Genomic DNA, 25208 nt, shown 5'->3' on the forward strand with positions numbered 1-25208 from the left:
GCCAGAAGGGACCTTACAGGCTGAATCCAACTTCTCTCATTTTACAGATGAGGTAGCTGAGGACCTGACACCTGAGGAGTTCAAAGGACTTGCCTGAGATCACACAGCTGCCGCTAGGTGTCTGTGGCAAGGTTTAATTAAGCTGGGGGTTTTCTGAGCCCAAATCTAGCACTTCTATCCACTAATCACACTGAGGGGATAGATTTGCTCTTCTCCTATTTGGGGGCTACAGCAGTCAGTATCCATCCCATTTTCTCTAGCGGTTCTCCTGTCTGCATTATTTCACAAAGGTCTTTTCATATTTCTTTATATTCCTCATAGTTGACAGTCTTAAGGACAGTCTAATGTTTCATTGCAGTAAATACACCATTTACTTAACTGTTTCCCTGTTAGACATTTAGGCAACACGTATGTTTTATAGAGAAGAAAACTAAGACCACCGAGGCTTGACTGAGGCACCACATGGGTGACTGGTGATGAAGACAAGGACAACAACCAGGTTTCCTGCCTCTTTACAAACTCTGTGCTCATTCTGCAACAACATTGCTCTCTCTGCTTCTCAAGAGCCAACTCAGATGGGCGATTGAGCAATTTTTACGTAAGCCATTTTGTTTCTTTCCCAAGTCCCTAACAAATATCCTGGGATCATAGGATTTGGAGCTGCCAAAAGGCTTAGGGGATACCTGATCCAACTCCTTCCATCTTCTATGGAGCAAACCGAGACCCAGGGATTGGAGATGATTCGAGGTCACATAGGTACCAGGAATCAACTCAAGGTTGATGCAGGTAGAATGAGAAGAACGCCTTTGGTGTTCAGATGGACCTCAGTTTCAGGCTAGCTGGGGCCATGGGGCACAGACACTGGCAGCCCCATCACTTCCTGTTTCCAAACACCCTGCCTTGCACACTGTAAGCCAATGAAGGGGCAGCAACAGCAGTGGTGATAACCACATCGGCAGTGCTCTCGACAATTCCCAGCTGGGCTGGATTTCCATTAGCCCTTGATCTCTCATATTTTATATTGTGCTTAACACTCAACACCTTTCTTCTATGCTTCCAATTCTTCTCCAGTAAGAAGGGACAGCTAAATTCAAGATGCTAAGTGGGGCCTTAAAGCACCTTTTCCTGGGGGCTGGAGGGACAAAGTAAGCCTTCATTCCATACTTTACTGATCATTTCTTTCTTGATTTTTTTCTTTCTTTTTAAGAGTAGATACATCTGAACTATCTGCATAAACTAAAAACTGAAAATCTTGACTGAGACGCTTCTTGCTGCAAGAAAGAGGCCATTTCATGAGAGGGAAATAGAATTCTATACCTCATCTTTACAAGGAAAAAAGGCCTTTTAAAATGGTGTCAGATTACTTCCGTTTACATCATTTAATTAAATTTTGCATAAGTATTAAGTACCTAGAAATGCCTGTGGATAATCCCAAAACACCATGACACAGTCCCCTTGGCTCAAAAGGTTTACAAATCTGCTTGGGAGATGTCAACATACGAAACAAAAATGAATCAGAAATTCCAGAGTTGACTAGGAACACAATCATTTGTTTATTTATTCATTCAGGTACAGGCCATCACCTGATGAGGTTCTCCATCGCTGTCCATGATGTTTAAGTAAGGGTTGCCAAACAACACAGCACAAATGTCTCCAAGTAATGCCCAATTTGCTGACTCTGGGGTCTTGATAACCCTGAGATGATCATAACTGGCCAAGTCCTACTGATAGAACGCCTAGGGCTGAAGGACAGGCAATTTATTTGCCATCAAAATGGAATCTCGGCTGCAGATTCTTCAATCCCCAGACACACATCATGTTTTTGAGCCTCAGCAGTGAACACTTCTCTCTTCCAATTGGTCAAATCTTGATTTCATACTTGTTGGCATTGATGAGAATATGAATGGGAATGCACTTAAATGTTCCCCCAAACAAATGGTCCATAATGTATCCTTTAGGTATTTGGAACTGGGAGAGTGAAGCAACAGCCAGCACTGGGGATGGAGTGTGCTTGACGAATGCTTGTTGGTGGATCTGTTGAAAGATAAGGGGTGTATACACTCCACTGCTCAGCTCAGGGACAGGTTTTTAGCCCTTGGCAAGGTTAGGTGATTTCTCTCACTTTTTTTACTGTAGAAGATCAAAGCATTGACTAATATTAAACTGGACAAACTCCAGAGGGACTTCAGTTCTCCTGTCCCTCCTGAGGTAGAAATCTCACACTGGGTGTTAGGTAGGCACGCAACTGAACAAGAAAACAGAGAAAGCAAGGATAAGGAGACAGCTCACGTACAAATACACAGGATTCAAGAGCTTTGCACACCTCAAGGGAGGGAGGGCAAAGCCCAAGGGTGGTTCACTGTGGTAAACAATCACTGAAGGTCAAGCACCAAAGAGTTCTCCAAATTTTTTTCAAGTTCACAAAATTCAAAGCCTAGTAACACCTCTGTCTCATTCTGTACAAATTTACAATGCAGCTGGTCTTCAGCACAGACATATCAGAGGAAGGGTAGGATAAAGGGCACCAGATTTGAAGCCAGAAGGTTTGAGTTCAAATGCGGCTTGGCCATGGAAGAGTTAGTTGTGGGACTCTGACCAATTCACTTTGTTTTTCTGAGTCTCAGTTTCTTTTTCTGTAAAATAACAGGGCTGGGATAGAAGATGGGAAGTTCTTTTCATATCCAGTACTCAGATCCAACAAAGAAAAGCACATCAAAGCAGTGCAGAAATCACTAACTTCAAAACTGAGATGTTAGCCAATATTTAATTCTAGAATCATAAGGTAGTCACTTCATAAAAGCCCAGAGATTCTCCAGCAACATGTGTATTTCTAATAATCTTCATTTTTTAAATAAAATTTTTTTAAATTAAAAAAATATTTAAGTGAGTTCTATCAACTTGGTTATTCTGAAGATCCCTTCCCCTCTGTGAGAGCCATCCTCATAACAAGAATATTTTTTGGAAGTGGGGGACAGCTGAGAACAACTGATATGCAATGTGTGGCCCATATGGCCCTCCCACCTCGGCACTCTCTTGTCTCTCTTGGATGGAGCCCCACCTGATTTTCCAACTTGTCATTCTCTTCTGGTTGCTTGGTGTGGGGCCGGGTTTTTTTGGTTTGTTTTTTTTTTTTTTAGCTGACACTGTCGTCTCATGGCTGCTGTTTTCTTGGCTCAGCTTGGATGCCATCACTGCATCAGTACTTCTCTGTAGCCAGCTCAGTCATGCTCCTCCATCTGCACGGGGAGCTGGCACTTGCTGCCGCATAGCCAGCCTTCCCAGGTGAGAAGCCATCAGAGGGCAGCCTGCCTTCTCCTTCACAGGCTGGGCATCTTCCCTCCCCCTCAAAGCAACCACTTCCATGTGTCCCAGCACAAGGCATCTGCCACCTCCAGCTGCCAGTCCAGTTCCCCAATGGGGATAAGAACTTCCAACACAAAGAAGTAAGGGTTCTCCTTATCTCTCACCAGGTCTCCCACCTCCTCTGGTACCTGTCTTTGGTAGAGGAGTGAGGCTCTCCACTCAGTGATGAGCATTCTCAAACCTGGTCATTCCCAAAGGACTCTGACCTCGTGTAAATCACTATCCAAACCCCTCCACCCACGCCCCCAGGCACCCAGCCCCCAAATTTACAGCATGTGCCCTGAGGAATGTCTATTCCATAGACAATAAACTACCCTTCCCCTTCAATCTTTCACTCTCCCACTGGGTGCATCTACTAGCTCTTACTGAAACCCAGCCACCCTTTCCAGGACTGGTTGCACCTTCACTCATTCTCCTCAGCTCCCTGGTTGAGATGGGCAAGTGAAAATACTCCTTGCTTCTCATCACCACTTCCAGTTTCTGCCCTTTCCTCCTTTAAGATTCATGCTATTCCTATCTCCCACCCAATCAAAATCCTGGCAGCTGATATCTACACTCCTAGGTCACTCCCCTTCCTTCCTCCCTCAATTAGTTTTACATCTAGCTTACAATTTTTCTCTCCCCTCAACTGCTGCTTTCATACTAAGGGACTTCAATATTCATACTGATTCTCCCTCAAACACTCTAACACTTTCCTCCATGAGTTCCTCCTCCTCTCCACTCAGCCACGTACAAAGATAGCCATACTACTGGCCTTACTGTCCCCCACATTCTCTCATCTGACCACAACCTACTGACCTTCACTCTCTTTCTGCTTTCCTTTACAAAATGCTACTCTCCATCTCCACTAACTTCCAATCCCACAGCCCATCAGTTCTTTCCCAGGCCTTCTCTGGATCCTCTTCCAGGTCATGCCCTCTAACCATAGGTGGCCCTCAGGGCTCTGGCTTGGGTTCTTTTCTCTTCTCCCTCTATACTACTTCGCTGGGGGAATTCTCATTAGCTCTTCTGGATTTAATTACAATCTCTATGCTGATGATTCTCAAATTCATTTTTCCTCCTACACCTCTCTACTGACTGCCAATCTCACATCTCTAATCACCTTTTAGACATCTCAAACTGGATGTTCAAGTAGGTGTCTTAAACACAATATGTTCAAAACAGAATTTAACCCTTCTATCCCTAATTCTTTATATCATTTCCCTTGATATTCTACATCTTTTTGCTTTTCAAAATGAATGTTTTAATTATTTTATCAAGTTCTATAAAGTATCCTCTTGGCAATCTGTGAAAGTGTAAATTGCCTTGGTTAGTACTGTCATTTTTATTATATTGGCATGGCCTAGCCATGAGCACCGAACATTTCTTGTAATTTCATCTATTTTTATAGTCTTTCATGTGCCTTGATAGGTTAATCCCCAGATATTTTATGTGGAATGGGACTTGCCTTTCTATTGCAGTTTCTGGTGATTTATTACTATTACACTGAAATGCTGTGGCTATGATCTCAGTTAGCATCATTCCTTAATATTTTTAGAAAGTATTTATTCTCTGATTAATCTGCTACATGTCCTTACAATAGTGTCCAAGTTCCAGAGGAGCACAAGTGTGTGTCAAGACCAGAACATCTTAAAAGGCTCCTGCCAGCTCTGATTACTGTTCACAGGACTAAATACCTTGTCTCCTACCAGGACACAGGAGGGCTGAGTAATTCGCAGGCAAGGAAAGGTAAGCTCATTCCCGAAGATGAGACGGTTCACGGCGGCTGCAAAGTTACATTGACGTGTCTAGATCGAGCTACATGTTGTGTAAAGGGAGTCATAAAAAGTCACCAAGGATGACCAGAAGAGAGGCTGATCATCTGAGCTGTCATTTAGCCTGAACAAACATGTGGCAGGATCCTTATTAATTGTGTGAGGTGCAAGGGCAGTCCTCTCAGTCTCAGTTTCCTTATTTTTAAAACAGCAACAAGAACAGTCCCTCGTCTCCTCACCTCAGAGACTTATTGGGGGGAGGGGGAGAGACTTCACACATGCACATACACACACATGTATATGAAAGCACTCTGTGAACCGCACATACCCAACTGTGATGATAGAGCTAACTCCATCGAGGCAGAGAGATGCTGCCTCTCTGCAGGCAATTATTAAGGTGAACACTAGCATAAGGGCTTGGTTTTCCAGGGTATTATACTGGGCATCCCAGCAGCCTGCCAGGTGCTTCTAATTCAATCCAGTAAACATTTATTAAGCCCTTACTATGTGCCTGGCACTGTGCTAAGCCCTGGGGATACAATGAATAAAAAGAAAGATAATCCTGGCCCTCAAGGAATTTATAATCTAATGGGAGGATAGAACACACAAATAGAATTGGGGGTGGGGGGAGTACCTGGAAATCAGGTACAGGAACATCTTATGCCACGGAGTTTAATTTAAACTAGGCAGGGTAAACAGATGCAGAGTGAGCCTTTCTAAAGGAAGGCACTGGCAGGAGTTTGCTACTGCACTCTTGAAGTAGAGGGCGGGGGAGGCTAAGGGAGGTAGGATCAGTCAAGGATTGACTAAGCAGCATGGGGATGAGATCAGATGAGACATGCTGAAGCTGGGGCTGATTGCAGTGAGCATCCCAGAACTCTGTCACTGGCCCCTTTTTGGCCTAACCAGGGAAAAAGGATGGAAAGCAAAGGATGATGGTGAATGACAAGACTCTTCACCAATCCAGGAGCAGCTCATTCAATTCTGTGCAAACATCCCTCCCCAGGAGTGTCTGGCCCGATAAATCTTCCTCAAACAAAACTGCTCCCATATTACTCCCCTTGGCAAAACCTTCAGGGTAGTTGCTGTGCCATAAGCTAAATCCTCCCTGCATTTTTTATCACTATGAGATGAAGGCTCAAGCCCCTGGGCTTGTCCTTCAGATCCTCTTTCCCAAGATTTACCTAACGTACTATGTCACCCAGTTCTCCCTCAAGTGCAAACCACTCATTTTTGAGGATGAGGAAACAGGCCCAGAGAAGTGACACGACTTCCCCACCTCATCACCTTGGCTGATGTTCAAGAACAGGCCTGAAAGCAGCTCTTCTAGGCCCAGGACCCCAGGGCCCTTTGTCATACTGAATAGGGAACAATTAGTCTTGTTCTCTCTGGTGCATGAAAAGCAGAAAGACCAAGATCCTGCCTGGAACCTTGGAAGTCCAGATCAAATCCTACGTCTTCCAAGAACCCCTCCATCACCTTCCCCAGGTCAGAGTCACCTGGATCTCTCTCCCTCTCCCAAGCCTTTCTGCATTGTCATCTGTGTGCCTCTCAGAGGCTGGGGCCCAACATTTCCATCTCCCTAATCACCAGGGTACCCTGTCCTGTAGGTCGTGTGGGATCAATGACTCACTTTCTAAAGCTAAAGGTATGACCGTGATATAGAGGCATCTTTTGGCTAAAATAGGCTTTTCCAACTTTAAAATTGTGAAAGTTTCCCAGTTCTAGAATAACTGCTTGCTAAGTAGTTGACTAGCTGAGACCATTTCAACAATCAGAACTCTGAAGTCCAGAAAAGAAGGGAGAGACCTGCCCATGGTCCCAAAGAGGTGTGTGTGTAGTAGGGAGGGGGAGGTTGGCCCCAGAGCCAGTCTCCTTTTGGGAAGAAGGAAGGACAAGGAAGTCTCTTCCAACACAGATACGAAGGTGTAGCAGTGACACCACACAGAGCATTGGTCATATGACGCCCACGTCCCCACTGTCCACACTTTTAAAAGCCTCTGCTTCTCAGAAGGGACAGGGCCTACAGGTATGATTTCAGAGAAAAGCCCCTGTACCCATGGGGGCTGGCACCTTCTCTGTAACTATTGACTGAGAGGCCAAGTGTCCTGCCCAGGGTCATAGTGGAGATCTGACCCTAGGGCTCTCTAGCTCTGAACTCACTCTTGGTCCATTATGCTGTGCTCTTCTAAAACCTGGAAAAAAATCCATGCCATCTGTGCCAACTGAACAAGGCAGCATTTTGGTCATTCATCTTTCCTTAAAATCCCTCTGAGATGATGGCTCCAAAAGTTGGGCCAGTCACCACAAGAACCAGCCTTGGATACAGACTGGGAGAAAGGACAAAGAGCCCAATCCCTGTCTTATGGATGAGAAAATGGAAGCCCAGGGAGGGGAAGGACTTGTCCAGAGGCAGCTGCCCAGTCCAACACCAATCTCCCCATGCTGCCTCCACCTCACCCAGATGAATGGTTGGGAGGCACACAAACCAATTCTGTAGTACTGAAAGTCTGACTTTTGACAAACAGTCACACAAGTTTACACTTCAGGAAGAGAAGAATACACTATTAAGAGTGGAATGAGGCTCCCATCTCCCACTGAAGTCTTGTGGTAGTCCTGAGAATCATCAAATCTCTGAGCAGAGATGGGCCTTCCTTTACGGATGACTAAAACTAACATCACCCAGGAGAAACGGCCCCCAAGGCCAGACAAACCAGTGAGTGGCAGAGCTGGGATGCCAACGCCCCGTGTCCAGCCACCCTGGCTGCCGAGGCCCTCTCCCATTGCTAAGCTTGACCACGGAGCACTGGGGAGGCCCATTCTCCACAGCCTCTGACAAATTCCCGAAGAGGATCAGAAGCCATCTTTGCCTCTCCTACAGCGACACAACTGAAACGACTCAGTGATAGCCACAAAAAAACATTGCTTTCCTCAAGTTTCAAAGCATTCAAAAAGCTAGCAAGGTGCGTTCAATTTATTTAGCACCTTTAATGCAGCTGAGTCTGAGTTTCTGAAGAATCAGAGAATCCCAGGATAGGCTATATTTTGCCCTCTGCTGCCTGACATAATTTCTCCTTCTATTTCCCTTAATCGAGTGCTCCCCTGGTGCCTACTGGCTTGTTCAATTGTTTGGGGGTGGGGGATGGTGGAGGAGTCTTAGGGGAAGTTGGGTCAGGGAGAGGAGTCCCGGCTGGGGCCCCTGCCATCTTTCTGCCTCTTTCTCCCCTCCCCCACCCCTCCACATACTTCCCAGAATGCCTGGTGTGGCTGGGGTGGATTCCTGCAAGTCTCAACACTCACTCAGAGGGGCTTTTTCCCCTCCCCGAGCTTTCGTGGAATGGGAGCTTGCTGATTTCTTCCATTTTCTTTTGTGCCCCTTTCCCATCCACCTTCCTAAGCTCAGTCCCCGAGATCAAAGCAAATGGCATTACAAGCCCAAGTCCGTCCATGAACATCTCAGCTGACCCAGGACACTCCTCATCACCCCTTGGGGTTCAAAAAGAAGATAAAGCATGGTTTACTGCCGTGGCTTTTCAGTCATGTGGCCGTTGTGTCTGATTCTTTCCTACCTCTTTTTGGGATTTTCTTGACAAAGATCCTGGAGTGGTTTGCCATTTCCTTCTCCAGATCATTTTACAGATGAGGAACTGAGGAAGGCAGAGGTTAAGTGACTTGCCCAGGGTCACACAGCTGGGAAGTATCTGAGATCAAATTTGAACTCAGGTCTTCCTGACTCCAGGCCCAGAGCTCCAGGGGCTGCACCACTGAGCAAAGTTTTTAAAAATGTGATTGGAAGTAACTTTTTGAGAAGATTAAAAAGGAAAATAGAAACATCCCATTCATGACATCCCTGCCTTGAGCTAGGTTCTAAACAATTATGAAGCTTTCTTGACTCAATTAGCCTAGTTCCCTCTCCCCCCCATTAATGATTCTATTTAGAAAAAAATCCAAGGCAAAGCCTTCCTCCCTACACAATTAAGGACTGGCCAAAGAACCCAGGAACAGGCAACACTCCAGAGGCTTCTGCTGGCCCTGAGCAGATTCCTGGTCGACTCCCCTGTGCCCCCCAATACGTGGGAGAGGAGAAGAGGAGGCAGTCACTAACTGTTTACTGACTGAACTCCATGGCCATTTAATGATTAACAGAAGCTGGGAGCTCTGGCCCACCCAGGCCTTCCAGCCAAGCAGCCCACACTGTACTGGCTTAGTGAGGAAAACTGGGCAACAGGCAGGCCCTTCTGCTGAAGCAAGGAGATATCTATGACCTCGGCATCATCTCAAAGGCTCCACTCTCCTTTCCACCCTGCACTAGCACCATCATACATGTACACTGATCCTCCAAAAACAAAATGGGCTGAGCCAGAGTTGTGCAAATCACGCTTTTCCCAATCATGGCATGGTAGAGTGGGAAGAAAGCCATTCTCCTGGAGCATGGCAAATACCAGACTACCATCTGAGATTGAGTTGCCAAGAAAAGCCAGAACACAGACCGTCCTTCAAAGGAATCTGGTCACTTCCAGAATCAACTCTTGAGAATCAAGTTTCTCCCCTGCCATGCAGCTCCAACCAATAATGACATAAAGAAGCCAAACAGCCAGCTGAAAGCAGGAGAAGCCAAGGATCACCACCTGGGGTTTGGAGAGGGAACCACAAAACTAGAGTTTTCCTGCTACAAAAGGATTAACAGCAGGTGATCTCAAACATTTCAGCCAAAGAGGGCCCCAAAGGATCAAGAGTCTTCAAAATCCATAGGACTTGAGCTCAGTAAATTTTGTGGAGGTTTTCAAATCAAAAAGTATCGAAGTCCAAACATTGTGTCTACTTCCCTCTAACCTCCAGATGCCTTAGGATCGTCAGTTATATAGCCCAACCTCCCCCTGCCCCTCAGGCCATTTAAAAATAAGCCAACGGATTTGCAGGTCAAGTGACCTGCCCACCTAATGCCATGCAGATTAAATAAGGCAGCCAAAAGCCAAGGTTTAAACCAGCATTCTGACAGTCCACACCAGGGATGGGAAACCTGGGGCCTTGAGGCCACATGTGGCCCTCTATCTAGGTCCTCAAGTGCAGCTCTCTGACAGAATCCAAACTTCACAGGATTTGGTCAAAGGGCCACATTTGAGGTCCTCTTTCCATGACCCAAAATCAGAGAGTGAAAAAGTCCTCCCCAAAGGTCCCCCCTCAAAGTGAAGGCCAAGTGTGGCTAAATGGTCACTTCTTAGGGCCCAAGTCGTCTAAACAGTGGACATTGCTGGACTACATTCATTTGTTACAGGGATTTGGGGGAGGAGGGGTGCGAAGAGCTAGCTGCAGTGATGCCAAAACAAAAACCAAGTCATCACTGAAGCATCTTTAAAAATACACAAGGAAACCGAAGGCAGTTGAGAGGGACCTGTAGATAAGCAAGACAGATGGGCAAGTAATCTGCTGAAAGTATAGTTTTAAAAAGCAACCTGTACATAACAATCATGATTCCACATAATCTTTTTCTGTTCTGCTTTGTAGCTGTAAATGTTTTTGACATCTGTTAAATTCAAAGTACATAAAATGATGGCCTTGGAGTCTATCCTACAGCCATAGTAAATGAACCCTTCTAAAAGCCAAGGTGGCTACTTCAGCCCCAGAGGGGTTACATTCACCGAGTTCTGCTCCATGACCGGGGTAAGTCCTTCTCTCCACGGGGTCTTTGTCTTCTCTGTCTCTTAGGTGGGAAGGGTCCAAAGGGATGAACCCACCCTCCTCCCCACACCTGCTCTTACCTTGCCGAGGACAGTGAGGCATGGCTTAGGGTCCAGCTCTGGCTGCTCCAGCTTCACTACCCCCACCCAGCCATATTCATACAAGTCCTCTTCGTCATTGTTGTTACAGAGCCCCAGCGGGTGCATCTAGGAAACAGAATAGGAGACCAAGCGTTTATAAGTCAGGCAGCGAGTGCTCTACAGGCATGCTCACACCATGCAGAGTCAGTTTCCCCCTCCCCAGGGACCAAGAGCTGAGGATTTTATCTGCAGTGTCTTGGGGCTGGCCCTTCCATTCTTCTGGCGACCACTGCACCATGACAGCCTCCTCGGGGGTCTTCCCTCTTATGCCACTACCATAACAATACTTCACACCCAGAGATGGTCCCTTCAGCTCAAAGTCAGCAGATGCTCCTGCCTCCACCTGAATTGAGTGCCAACCCCTATGCTTGGCACATAAAGCCCTTCTGTCACTTGGAGCCACCCACCATTAAGAGACACCACTGCCAAAGAGGCGCCGTACTCATGGAATCATCAGGGAAGGAGACTGGGTCTGATGCCAAGGTTAGTCCTACCTTACTGAAAACTACATTCCTGACTGCTCTGGAACACCCTAAATCCAACCCACCTTCTTAAATTAATTCCTCCAAAAAATCTATTATTTCCTCAGTGTGGGTATTCCCTATAACAAGATGGATCATGGCCCCAACATTCTCCTACCCCCTATAAATCTCAGTAAGTATGTACGTGAAAGAACAGGGCAGCTAGGTGGTACAGTGGATAGTGTCAGGTCTGGAGTAAGGAAGATCCAAGTCCAAATCCAGACTCAGTAACTACAAATGGAGTGACCCTGGGCAATTCACTTCAACCTACTTGCCTCGGTCTCCCCCTCTGCAAAATGAGCTGGAGAGGGAACTGGCAAACTGTTCCAGTATCTCTGCCAAGAAAACCTCAAACGGAGTCACAAAGAGCTGGACCCGAAGAAACAAGAGAATGACAACGATAAACACTGAAGAAACAAAAGCACCGTCAGAGGCTTAGTCTCCCTGTGACCAGGTTCCCCAAGCCTGGACAGACTGACTGCTCCTTCAGCCTGTCAGGGGCTCTGCCACCAGGTCTTCATGAACCTCTGTGCCCTAAAAAGAAATCCAAGGACTTCAGGACAGCTCAGTCAGCTCAATATGAAACCAATTACTAAGGAGCCAGGAACAGAAATTAAGGCATCCAGATGATTAATTCTGATGGAACCACTGGATATACTGTGCTGCCTTGCATACTTCCATGTGAGAAATATTCAGGTAGTGCTTGTGATGTGCTGGGCGCTGTGCTAAAGCATTTTACAACTGATCCTTACAACAACCTTCGGAGGTAGGTAATATTATCATTCCACTTTACAGATGAGAAAACTGAGATAAACAGGGGTAAAGTCCTTGCCCAGACCCCCCAGGGAGTCATTTCCCTGACTCAAGACCTAAGGCTCTAGCCACTGTGACGCTGAGCTGCTGAGTGGACCCAGGAAACTACTGTATTCTTAATATGCGCTTCTTGGATCAAATCACTAAGCGTTTATTAAACACCTACTATGTGCCAGGCTCAGAGTTAGGTGCTGTACAAACAGACCAAGCAAAAAACAATCCCTACTCTCCATGAGCTGACGGTCTAAAAATAGCACTCACCCTTAAGATTTAAAGACAAATTTAAAGCTGTGTTCTTAGTAAATGCCTGGTGACCGCCTACTACTGATCACAGTCAGAATCAAAGATGTTTTACTGTGAAAAAACTCAGGAGCTGAAAGGCCCTTGGAGGTTCTTAGCTCAACTGCCTCATCTGACAGGGGAAATGCTAGCCCAGAGCAAAGGAAAGCAGGCCACGTCCATGAGTCGTCAATGAACCAGCATTTCTTAAGAGCCCCCACGCTAGGAGCTGTACAGGGCACTTGAGCTACCCCATCCTTACCCTTAAGGGGGCTCACTAAGGAGAGAATCAGGGAAGATCCCAGCTAGGTGGTGACACCAGAGCTAAGACCTGAAGAATGAAGGGATTCTAGCAGGCAGTCAAGAAAGAATGAACTCCAGTTAGAGGAAAAGGTCAGTGCCAAGACCTGGTGAGTCATTTGTGCTTGGGAGGGGAGGGGGGGCATCCATGTGACTGGAATGAAGAGTATGGCAAGGGGAACAATATCTAATGGGGTTAGAAAGAGAGATAGGCTGCAATTAACTTTGGAAGCTAAACAAAGGCAATTCTCCAATACATGGAGTAATTGGTTCAACTTAAGCCACTAGGTGGTATGGTTATAAAATCCTGGAACCAGAGTCAGAAAGACTGAGTTCAAATTCTACCTCAGACACTTACTAGCTGTGTGAACCTGGGCAAGTCATTTGACCTTTGTCTGCCTGTTTCCTCATGGGTAAAATGGGGATAATAAGAGGCCAAACCTCCCAGGGCTGCTGGGAGGATAAAATGAGTTAATATTCCTAACATATTTTGTAAACTTTTCAGTAGTATATAAATCCTAGCTATAGAGAAGTGGCATTGTCAGACCTACTCTGAAGGCAAATCCCTTTGACCAGACTGTAGTGCAGACAGGCCTGAGGCAGTGAAGTAAATGAGGAGCTCAGTCATCTCCATGAGAGGGGCTGAGGATCTGAATGGAGGTGGGAGAAAGACTTGGAAGCGTGATTGGTTCCCTGGGGTAAAGGGGAGTAAGGTGTCGAGAAGGCCAAAGTCATGGACCTGGGAGCCTAGAAGGTGGTGGGCCCTAGGACACAAATAACCAAGTTTAGAAAAGGGAAATGTTTGGGGAGGAAAGCCAAGTAGAACGCATGGGACTGGAATACATGTGAGTGATGACGGCTCCAGTTCCCCCTGTCTGGTGATAGCCGAAGCTCAAGGAGAAGATGGGCTGACCAAGGGCAGAAGAGCAAAGGAGATCTGAGGACTAAATCTCATCTTCCCATTCTCTGAGCTGGCCTCTCAAGAGCTAAGTCAGAGGAACACAGTAGGCCAGCTAAGAATTTGCTGAATGAATTAATGAGTGAAACCTTTGAGGGATGGTCACAAGAAAGGAAAAAAGAAGAGACAAACCTCAAAGTAGACAAGGAAGAAATAGAGAGATGGGAGAACAGGGCAGATTGCAGAGAGAAGACTCCTCAGGAGGTGCTACGATAGCACTGGGCGACCCTGGCTTCACCTCTACGTCAGGCTAAAGAAAGATGTGTAGGAGAAGGCTGGCCGACACCAAAGTGCTCTTCCCTTCAGTAGGATGATGCCAAGCCTCAAATGAGCTTGTTCTTTTATATGAACAGAAACAAAAGCAAGGGCATCTCTGGACAACCTTTCAGGGATGGGGGAAGTGCCCACAGGCTTGAGAAGCCCAAGTGGAGAGGCAGTGCCGTGGTGGAAGAGCACTGGGTTCTGGAGGCACAGGTCCTGGGTTCCAATCCCACTTCTAGTACTTACTCCCTGTGAGTTATCTTTGACAAGTTCTTTTTAAACCTTAAAATGCTAGATAAATGGGAACTGCTGTTATTAATTATATTAATATTACTATGGTTGGTTGTCGTCCTTCATCTTCAAAAAGGACCAAAATGGCATCACCACAATAAAGTGAAGTTTCAATGTGTCTGACTGTGGTTGATCAGACCAATATGAGCTCAGAATGCTCTACCACAGGTTAGGCACAGATAGTCCATATCTACCCCATTTAGGGTGGATACTCCAAATTTGCGCATCCTGTGTTTACTTTGTGCTGTCTCAACTCTGCTTTGCTCATAGAGCACAGCACCCTTTCTGATGTGGGCATGCCATGCTGAGTGGTCCTGTGCCAGTGTCTCCTAAGTCACACAATCAAATCCAAAGTTCTTAAGAGAGACCTTGAGAACATCCTTGTGTTGCTTCTTCTGACCACCTGCCCCATGTGAGTTTTCCATAAAATAGTCTTTTTGGCAAACGTCCATTTTGCATTCAAACAATATGTCCAGCCCATCAGAGATGCACTCTCTGAAGCATAGTTTGAATATTTGGCAGTTCAACTTGAGCAAGGACTTCAGTGTCTGGTACCTCATCCTACCAGGTGATCCTCAGAATCTTCCTAAGACAGTTCAAATGGAAGTGATTCAGTTTCCTGGCATGGCACTGGTAGACTGTCCAGGTTTCACAGGTATACAACAATGAGGTCAGCACAGTAGCTCTGTAGACCTTCAGTGTGGTAGTCAGTCTACTACCTCTTGTCTCCCAAACTCTTCTTCAGACCCTCCCAAACACTGAGCTAGCTCTGTCAATGTGTGCATCAACCTCATTGTTAATGTGTATATCCCTGGAAAGTACACTACAAGGTAAGTGAATTTATCCACAGCATTCAGAACTTCTCCATTTGTTGTAACCGATGCTTCTACATATGGATGGTGTGGTGGTGGCTGATGGAGCACCTGTGTTTTCTTGGTGTTAATAATTAGGTCAAAATCAGCACAGGCAGCAGAGAATTGATCCATACTCTGTTGCATCTCAGCTTCAGAGGCTGCAGTGAGTGCGCAGTCATCTGCAAACAGAAAATCATGCACCAACCCTCCCTCCACTTTTGGTGTTATCTTTGACAAGTCCCTTTTAAACCGTAAAATGCTAGATAAATGGGAACTGTTGCTATTAATTATATTAACATTAATATGCCTGGTGATTTAACAATCAAGATGAGGCAGATGCTTTGTGTTAAGCAGAAGGCCAAGCAGTGGCTGCACTTATTTTATTCTAGGCCCATTCCGGTCAGCCTGGGCCTTGGGTTTCTGGGGGAACAGCCAGAAACCTCCTCAAGACACACAAACCTAAGCGGGGGCATAATGAAGTCAAGGCAGGGCTGGGAAATCGAGTGTAACTAAACCTCGGGACCCCATGCTACATTAAGGATTACCAGCGGCTCTTTCACCAGCTGTGAGAATTTCAAGGGTGTTGTTACCCGAGACATGAAGCAAGAAACCACAGTGCATTTGGATTGAGCTCCTGTCTTTGGTCTGAAATCTTTGGAACAGACTACACATCAAAGTCTTTTTTCCAACAGCTTTAATAAGCACAACGTCTCTACCATCATGCCCATCCTTTAAAAGGCCAGCATACAGACAGTCAAGTGAATGGGGGGGGGGGGGGGGGGACATTCTCTCTGTAAGCAAAACAACACACACCTGACCCCTAAGGATCCTTCTTTACGTCTGGACCACACACAGCTCAAAAAAGACTGAGATCCGCCAGTCAGTCAATAAGCATTTGGTCAGTACTTACTACATGCTAGTCACCACCCTCAAGATCACACATTCTTGGGGAGGTGGAGTGAGAGATCAGACCACATGTAAATATCAAGGTGTGTTCAAGATCCATTCAGTATAAATGGAAGGGGATGAAAATCAGAGACAATGGGCTGCAGAAGGTGGGAATTCAGCCGAATCCTGGAGGAAGCCAGGAGGAGGAAAGGGGGTGAGCATCCTGCAGGGAGGGGAGCCAACATAGAAGGAATTTAGGAATGATCCTAAAGAACACCATTCCACACCTCTGGTCCACCCATACAGTCCCAGATTCTATCAATCTACCAAGGGTCTGACGTCCTCAGGAAATACTCACTATGTGCCCGATAATCCCATGTACCAGGTGCATGGCTAGGGCCAAGCTGCTTGCCTCCACCAGGCCCCATTTGTCTTACGGACCAAACTGGGATAATGCTAGTACTACCAACCTTAAGAGACTGTTGTGGAAAAAGAATTTTTCAAGCCTCAGACTGCTGCTGGGGTGTGAGCAGCAATTATCTATTAAGTGTTACTATGAGGCTGTGGAGGTAGCTGGAAGAGTCAGAACTCGAACCCAAGCCTGCTCCTGCTCTTCCTTTCCAGGAAGAGTCCTTTCTGGATCTGGGCAGACATCCAGCAGTTCATGGATTTCACTAGCATCTGACAGAAATTGAGCATGGTTTTCACTCCTCTCTGGGCTGCTCTCCGGCACTCCAGGCTTGCCACAGAAACCTCTGCCCCCTCTCTAGCCCTTAGGCAACCTCACAGTGGCAGCACCGGCACCCTGTAACCTCCTCCTCTGCTTGGCTGCCTTCTCCCAGAGCCTCTTTTTTTTTCCAGGAGGATGCCCCAGGCTAGCCACAGCTTCATTTCTCACCAGATGGCATTCGGCACTCGGACTCTGCCCCAATGGGCACCTCTCTCCTTCCTCTATAAGAAGCAAAATTCCCTGAGGGCAGAGATGATCTTTCTTTCTGCTTATATCTGTATTCCCAGTGTTTGGCACAGTACCTGGCACCCAGTAAATAAACACTTCATAAATGCTTCTTGGCTTGATCTGCCACTACATTAAAACATTAGGCTTCAACATAGAGACTAAAGGCCATAACAAAGGTTAAAAATCCCTGATCCATAACAGAGACCACACACAAAATTACAGGCAAGACAATATGGTTTTTAAAAGTGTTAAGCTCACTCTAACTAAGGGTAGTAGGGAAAATACTGGACTCCAGTCAGGAGACCTGGGACTCTAGTTTAGCTCTGCCCTCTTGTTAGCTGTGGGACATTAAACAAGGCACTGCAATCTCTGAGCCTCAGCTGCCTAGTCTTAAATTGAACTGCAGACACACACAATGGCCTTTCCACATACAGTATGACACAAAGAAGGATTTCTGTATGGAGCCATGGATTTCCATTTCATACTGCTTGCTGTAGGCGGAAAAAAGTGTATGTGTGTTTAATACTAAATGTTACTTTGAAACAGAATTTTTTTCTGTTCTCCTCCATACACTCCTAAAAATAGTTAATATAGAGCACTGGGTGATACAGCAATGGTACTGGTACAGCCCTCCCCCCACACCATTAGGTGAGATTTAAAAAAAGGTGGTAAGTAGGAACCTTGTGACAAGCCAAAAAATCGATGAAACTCCAGATGTGTATGTTTCAGGGAGTAGGGAATTCCTGTGAACTCTACTCACTGTCTGCTGGGCTGTTGTAGAGAAGAAGGAACAGGCCTTGTTTTGATTGTCCCAGAAGGCAAAACTGGGAGCAACAGCTGAGAGGTGGTAGGAGGCAGGTTTTCACTTGTCACAAAGACCAGCTTCCTGCTAACCAGAAATACCCAAATGCAGTCTCTGCTGCTCTCTGGAAGGAGTAGATTCATCATGCTTGAAGGACTGTAAGTGATAACTATCTGTTAGGAGATTGTAAGAACAAAGCGTTGGATAAACAATATGGACTTTCAGTTTCCATGTATTTTCAGGCTCACTTCTTTTTGGAGTAAAACTATTTCATTTTTATTTAAAAAATAAACTCGAATATGAACCTAAACTATTTGCTACTTACAAAGTTGCTACAGTTTTGAAGATAAAACAAGGTACACATCACAATCCTACAAAAGCAATGCCATTAACACTTTGTGCACATACGTGTGCACAAACACCCAGTAAGAAGATTGTTGACGGTGCCAACACCACCAGAATTACTGCTCCGACTGCATTTGCTTCTTCACTGAAGGCCAGCCTTTCCCTCCAAGAGGTTCCTGTGGCTGCTGGAGACAGAGCAGGCTGGAAGGTGGATGCTGCCACAGCACATTCTGGCACAAGACTGAGAAGGGGCGCTCTCCCAAGATGGAGGTATCAGAATTGGACCCAAGTGGCTGAAGGAGGAAGAAGGCATGAAAGGAAAGCCAGCCGATCTTGGAGACTGATTCAATGGGCAGTTAGGGAGGAGGGGACTTTTAAAAAGAGCGAGAAAAAAATCCCCAAAGCTGCAAACCAAATTTGTTTGTGGCAGTTAGTGCTCCTGGGGCAGAGGAAATGCCAGCAAGCCCATAAAACCTCAGAGACATGGCCTCTTTCCTGTGCAGGAGAGGTTGATGGCACTCACTCTCCTGATTGGACACACTGCTACTCACATGTGCCCACTACACCTGATCGGCCCCTAAAAGGATTGATATCTGTTATAATGCAGATGCAAACCACTGGGCCTGGAGTCAGGAAGGTGAGTTCAAATCCACACTTATTGACTACATGTCATTTCACCTCTGCCTGCGAAATGAGGATAATAACAGCACCTGCCTCACACAGGTTGCTGTGAGGATCCAATGAGATCATATTTAGAAAGCGCTTAACACAGCTCTTGGCACAGAAGAGTCCCACTATCTCTGGCCCAAACACGGGCCTCTAATGGCTGCACTGTCTCATCAAGAGGCAAAGCTTCGATGATAACCCGTAGGCTGAGGGAATGTGTTAGGTGATGTACGTATCTGGAGAATCACAACGATTTGCTCCCTGCATAGGAGGCCCATCACACGGGACCCTGAAATAAAAAACTGACGAGGTTTTCAGCCCCCACTCCTTGGGGGATCCATCCTCGGGCACGTTCCACAGTCAGAAAGGGCAAACTTGAAACCTCGCCTGGCTGGTGCTTTCTCCAAGGTTACAATGTCTCTCTGCACGGCTGGAAGTTTAAAATAACTTCAAAAGGACCGCACAATGTTAAGTGGGTTACTGTTACACAGGAGCCAAACACTGAACTCCAAGGAGGAAGCGACATTTCACTCTGGAATATTATCTGTCCAGAAAGTCCTGGGGATTAAAAGGGAAACTTCCTCCTTTGTCCCTTCCCCAGTCAGCCTTCCTCACGCCTCAAGGCTTGCTGGGACAGTTCGAGACCTCCTCTTTTTCAAAGGTGTGGCTGTTGGAGTCAGGACTGGGAATTTATGGAAAGGGAAGACAAGGGTGACTCCACCTACTTTCCTCAGAGAGAGGATTCTCTTTCTTCCTAAAGAAACAATGGAACTGAAAACCTCTTCCTCTGAGAACTTTCCTATTAGATCACCCCTAACCCAGACAGTAAAAAGGAATCCCTGCTTCAAACTGCAGCCCTTACTTCCCATCTCTGTGATGACAGGCAAGTGCCTCGGTTTCCTCATCAGCCAAACAAGAGGTTCACATGAGATGATCTTTAACACAACCCTTCCTAGTATCCCAAAGAAGCCACAACAAAGCACAAGGAGACAGAAAAGCCTCTATTTTTCTTTCCTGTAAGAAAGATATCACTGTCAAGATTTCAGGAATACTCAGGCCCAAGATCTCAAACCAAGGAACTGCAGAAGATTCTATCAGCACCTTTTCTGGGCCAAAGATATGGGTTTGCCAAGTCCTAGACTTCTAGAGGAGGTGCTTGCTGGGATAGAAATGGCCCCAAACCCAGACAGCAGGGTTTAGAACCAGAAAGGAGTGGAAGATCACAGTTTAACATTCTCCATTTGTTTCTAGGAAGAAACCTGGCCCCAGCCCCAGCAAGGAGTGACTTGTTCAGGGGCATACAGCTTGACTGGATTCTAACTTGGGGCCCTGGACTCGCTATTCCTCAGCTCCTTCCCTCAGAGTCAGAAACTTGATATGTGAACCTTGGCTTCTCCATGTACCAGCTGCCCAGTACAATAGGAATAATAATTCCAGCACCCATTTCACTTTCTGAGGAAAGGTGTGCATTATTACTGCTACAGTACCTGCTATTATCTTGTAGAGGAACAAACCTAACAACCTGCTGTTGCTGTCATCCCTAGTGCCCACATCTCTAAAATAGGTATAATCCTCTATTAATGAGGGCAGAGGGTCATTGGGAAGGAAATGCTTCACACATACGTGGGCTGTGTGGGCCACAGCACAGGACAGATGTGGCTGGCATACAAAGGGAGAGCTCAGCGGCATAGGAGGCTTCATTTCTGATTCCCAAGTTACTGGACATTAAGTTCTTTCATGGGTCTCTATTCCACTCAGAAAATTTTGAGGACAGGGCTTTGCTTCAAAATTTACAGGCCCTGGCCTTAAATCAACATAGGCTCACTCCCCACAATTTCAAGACTGTCCTGGCCAAAAACCAAACTCCATCTCTCAATGGTGCCCTTTTGTTAGGGGAGGGCATTAAGGGCAGAGCTGGTTGGCTGGGTCATCACTTGAAGCTTTTTCCATTCAGGAACCTGGCAGAGCTTTCATTATTTCAATGGCAAAACCTTTAAGCACCTAGGGCCAATTCCAAACCAAAAGAGCTGCCTGGGATGGGGGAGGGCCATAGGAGATATTTAAGAAAGGCTCCTCCAATGAAGGAGAGCAGTTCAAGCAGCTCTTTTTGACAACTAAGGGCTGTTCTTCTCCACGAACGTATTCCCGATAATTATCATTTGTTTTAGTTTCTGAAAATCCAACTTCTCATGGCCCCTTCCTTAAAAGAAGGGCTTGACCAGTAACAAGGCTATCATGAAACTCTGCACATCTATCATGAGTTGGATGAATATGAAGAAGGGCATTTTTCTATGACCAGTCCCTCCCCCTCTCCTCTACCCACCCCAAAGCAAGAGAGTGCACATGTGGTGGATTAAACTGAAATACAACTGGATACTGGTGAAAAGAATGGCTGGCTTCCCAGTGGGGCAGCAAGCAAAATGAAAATGGAATCATCTTCAAAAAGGAAGGAGGTGAAAGGGCAGTTCTGGGGGACTCTATTAGCACAAGCATTCAACTCCTTCATAACCACATAGATTCAACAAGGAATGGAACCCAATGAATAAAAGCCAGTCTGAGAATAACGAATGCAGTTGGAGAAGGAGGAAGCCTTGGGCTCCACATACAAGATAAAAAGGAGACAAACCAACTATAGCCACAGACAATGGATTCACATGAATCGCCCCAGGAGTTTCCAACCCAAGTGAATGAGCCATGGAAAGTGCCCTTCACTTCCAGTGGGAGAGCTGGAAGGGAGTTGGGGGTGGGGTGTAGGTGCTTGGGTCCTAGAAGGTTCAAGAGTCCAAGAAAATGAATTTCTCTTCTTGGTTTGGCCCCCAGAGGGATGCTGGGAGAGTTGTCACTGGATTCCTTGGTGCTTCATTCTCTATCATTCTTCAAATAAGGGTAATGCCTGCCACCTGCCTGCCTCGTGGGCATTTGTGAGGATTAATGAGATGATGTCTGAAGTATACTGGGCTTCTTGGAGCAGGGCACCAAAGATTAAATATTACTAACATAAGCTAGAAGAGTTCCCTACCCATTCATCACCTCACTGAGTTACCTATTCCTTAAAACGGACAACTACAAAACACTTTTGCATGAGGGAACAGTGGAACCCACTTATGACCCCAGTAAGCACTAGTTTAGGAAGCAGCAGGATAGAAAGAACAGAAAGACTTCTTTTGTTGGCTCTTATCAGACACACCACCTGGAAGGGCTACACCCAGGGAAGAGACATCAGCAACAGGGGCATCTGATAAAAATCACTTCCATGACTGTCCTTTTTGAAATATTGTCTTTAGGAGCTGTGATCGTTCTCAGAGTTGAAAGGAACCTCAAGGGCCATATTCAGTTCCAAAGCAGATGGCAGCAAGAATCCTTTCTAGAAATGTCCTACAGGAATCACCCAGACCTCCCCTGAAAATCTCCAGAGAGGGGCTATCCTACTACCTCCTACAACAATCCATTCCATTTGGAGGTGACCTTACAAGGCCCAGGGTTAAGTATTCTATGAATGAGAACTTCCTACAACCTATTCTGAAAAGAGAGGGTGAGCACAGCTACCAGATACTTATCCCATTTCTGACACCAATTATGTCAAGCCTGTATAACAATCAGATGAACAAAGTGATCAATAAGTAAATAAGGCATTTGTTCTGGGTCAAGGAACTGTCACTGGGAACACACCGTCTTATTCAGACAGGGAAGTTCAGTAGGAGGTGAAACAAACAAAGAGAGAGGGGGATGAAGCTAGGTGAATATATGGAATAGTGGTTCACAAGTTATTTATTGCAGGGGGGTAGCCCTTTCCTAGAAAAACCACAGGATCAAGTTAGGTCACTTCTAGCCAACAGGGGCAGGCTGCTGCTGGGGTCTCTGCAGGATTATCAGAATGGTCAAACTGCAGGAAGTCTCCTTGGAGCTCTGTCCAAGAACAGCTAGTCACAATGGAGATTCCTACAATTTTATCGGGAGGGTAGGGGAGGATTAGAAGTTGTAATTCAGAACAGGGAGGAGTCCTATAGTTTCCACAGTCACTAGTTCTATTCTAAGGAGCCCAATCCATTTGCTAGAATACCACCAATCAGCTCTCATATCTCCCGTTGAGTTTTCTCTTCTGCAGACTCACCTAAAAACTCCAGTTCTTGGATTCTCAATATCTTCCCTAAGAACTGAAAACAGGCTTCCAGAGGTGGTCTAACCAAGGCACAGAACCCTGGCCTCTATTCTCAACAAAATCACAAAATAGTCTTAACCTTTTTTTTGGCTGCCCTGTCATACTTTCACCTGATCTTGAGCTCGAGACCACTAAAACCTCTAGATCTTCTTCAGTCTTGTCTACCCACCTCTCCTTGCCCTCACATCTGAGCACGTTTCATCTCCATGTCTCTAAAACAGAAGTAGCAGGATGCAGTCAAACAAGCACACAAGGCAGAATCCCAAGCAGTGGGGTCTCATTCTCACTCTGCCAGTAACCAGGGTGACCTCGCCAAAGTCACTTCTCCAGGAACATACAGACACTGAACACACCACCTCTCAGAGCTGTGCTGGCTCTAATGTCACAGGGCCAAAGGTGTCTGAAGGCTGCGTGAGCCACAGTAGCTCTGGCAGGTCTGATCAGGAGAAAGGCCCTTAGCTGTGTCTGCCATCCAAGGAAAAGTCAGCTTCAGTCCAGAAGGGTTTATCATCGTGCGGACCAGTTATTCCCAGTAACTGTGATCTCTTAGGTTGTAGAGGGGATGCTATGTAAGAGTACCTCAATGATGAAGGCAAAGATCCTGGACGTCTTTGATCAAAGCAAATGACCCTGAACACCTGATTTCATCTCGCTGCCCCTCATCTCCTCATCTATAAATAGATGACCTCTAATGGCAATTGTAGCTTTGATGGTCAGTGTTCTAAGGTCCTAAATAGTTCTTACATTTTGGCATGACAAAAGAGGCCCCAACCTCTAGAAGTTTATGGTCTTTGGGAGAAGAAAAGATTTATGGAGGAAGGGGGATGATAAGCATGTACACAGTGCCCACCACCTATCAGGCGCTGCATTAAGAGCTCGACAAACTGATCTTATTTCATCCTCACAACAACCCTGTGAGGCAGGTGCTGTTATCATCCCTATTTTGGAGCTGAGCAAATGGAGGCAAACAGAGGATAAGGTCCTACAGCCACAAGTGTCTGATGCCACATTTGAGCTCAGGTCTCCCTGACTCTAGGCCTACCACTCTACCCCCTGTGCCACCTAGCTGCTGCCTTTTATTTGGGAAAAACAAAGCATCATTTCTATGTATGGAGCATTTTATAATTTATAAGTCTGTTGAGACAGTAAGCACCTGCAAACTCCCAACCTGAATTTCACCACAGCCTCACATTCAAGCTCTAAGTTCCATGGTGGAGTTTTACTCCAGGACTTCTAGAAGTCATCAACTTTTAGAGGTCCTCAAACGTTTCAGTTCTCACAAGTCACAATCTAAGACTGAGTTTTCTGATCCGCAAAATAGGGGTAATGAAAAAACAGCAACTTACATGAGCTGAACATGGGTGAAGTGAGAACACTGTACACAGTAACAGCAACAGTGTGTGATAATCAACTTTGATACACTTAGCTCTTCTCAGCAATGCAAGGATCTAAGACAATTCCAGACTCAGGATGGAAAATGCCACCCACATGCAGAGAAAGGACTATGGAGTCTGAATACAGATGGAAGCAGATACACACACACTCTCTCTCTCTCCCTCCCCCCCCCCCCCCCCCGCCATGGTTTTTTCCTTCTGCTCTGATTCTTCTTTCACAACATGACTAATGTGGAAATATGTTTAATGTGATTACACATGTATAGCCTATATAGATCGCATGCTGTCCTATTATCAAGGCTTTTATGAGCAAAGAACCAACGAAACATGTGCTCTTACCCTCTTGACCAATTCAGAAGAAATCCTGTTTCTCTGCTGAGCTCCTGCCTTGTCAATGATTTAGCTGAGAACAGGCAGAATGGAAACGAAAAGGAGGGACTGGCAAAAATCAGATACTTGATAAATCATCCCAGCACGGTTTTCCCAGGCAGGGTGGAGGGCATGGTGGTTTGGGAAGACAGCATCAGACCTCATTCTGAGACTTCATTCCGGGGTCTCAGCATCCCCACTTCCCACCTTCTGCATGAAGCCTTCCCTGATCCCCTCCCACCAACTCCTAGTGACTGCTCTGAGTCCAGAAATGTTCTTGTTATCCCTTACATGTGTACATGCTGTTTCCCCCCATTAGAAAAGTCAAATACATAAATTTAATTCTGATCTTACACTGCAAATGTATTTCAAACAGTCATTTTCTATAGGGAGCAAGGGAGAGGGAGACACAAC

At 46.0% G+C, this 25208-nt stretch overlaps 1 protein-coding gene across 1 annotated transcript in view; it reads right to left on the reverse strand.

Moving 5' to 3' along the window:
• Nucleotides 1-25208, reverse strand: part of ZNRF3 (zinc and ring finger 3) — a 194598-nt gene that overhangs the window by 78393 nt on the left and 90997 nt on the right. The window contains exon 2 of the mRNA XM_072600061.1: nucleotides 10877-11002. Coding sequence (XP_072456162.1) covers nucleotides 10877-11002 — 126 coding nt within the window. The remainder of the gene's footprint in view (nucleotides 1-10876; nucleotides 11003-25208) is intronic.

The sequence above is a fragment of the Notamacropus eugenii genome, chromosome 4 (genome assembly GCF_028372415.1).
Source record: "Notamacropus eugenii isolate mMacEug1 chromosome 4, mMacEug1.pri_v2, whole genome shotgun sequence".
NCBI classification, from domain to species: domain Eukaryota; kingdom Metazoa; phylum Chordata; class Mammalia; order Diprotodontia; family Macropodidae; genus Notamacropus; species Notamacropus eugenii.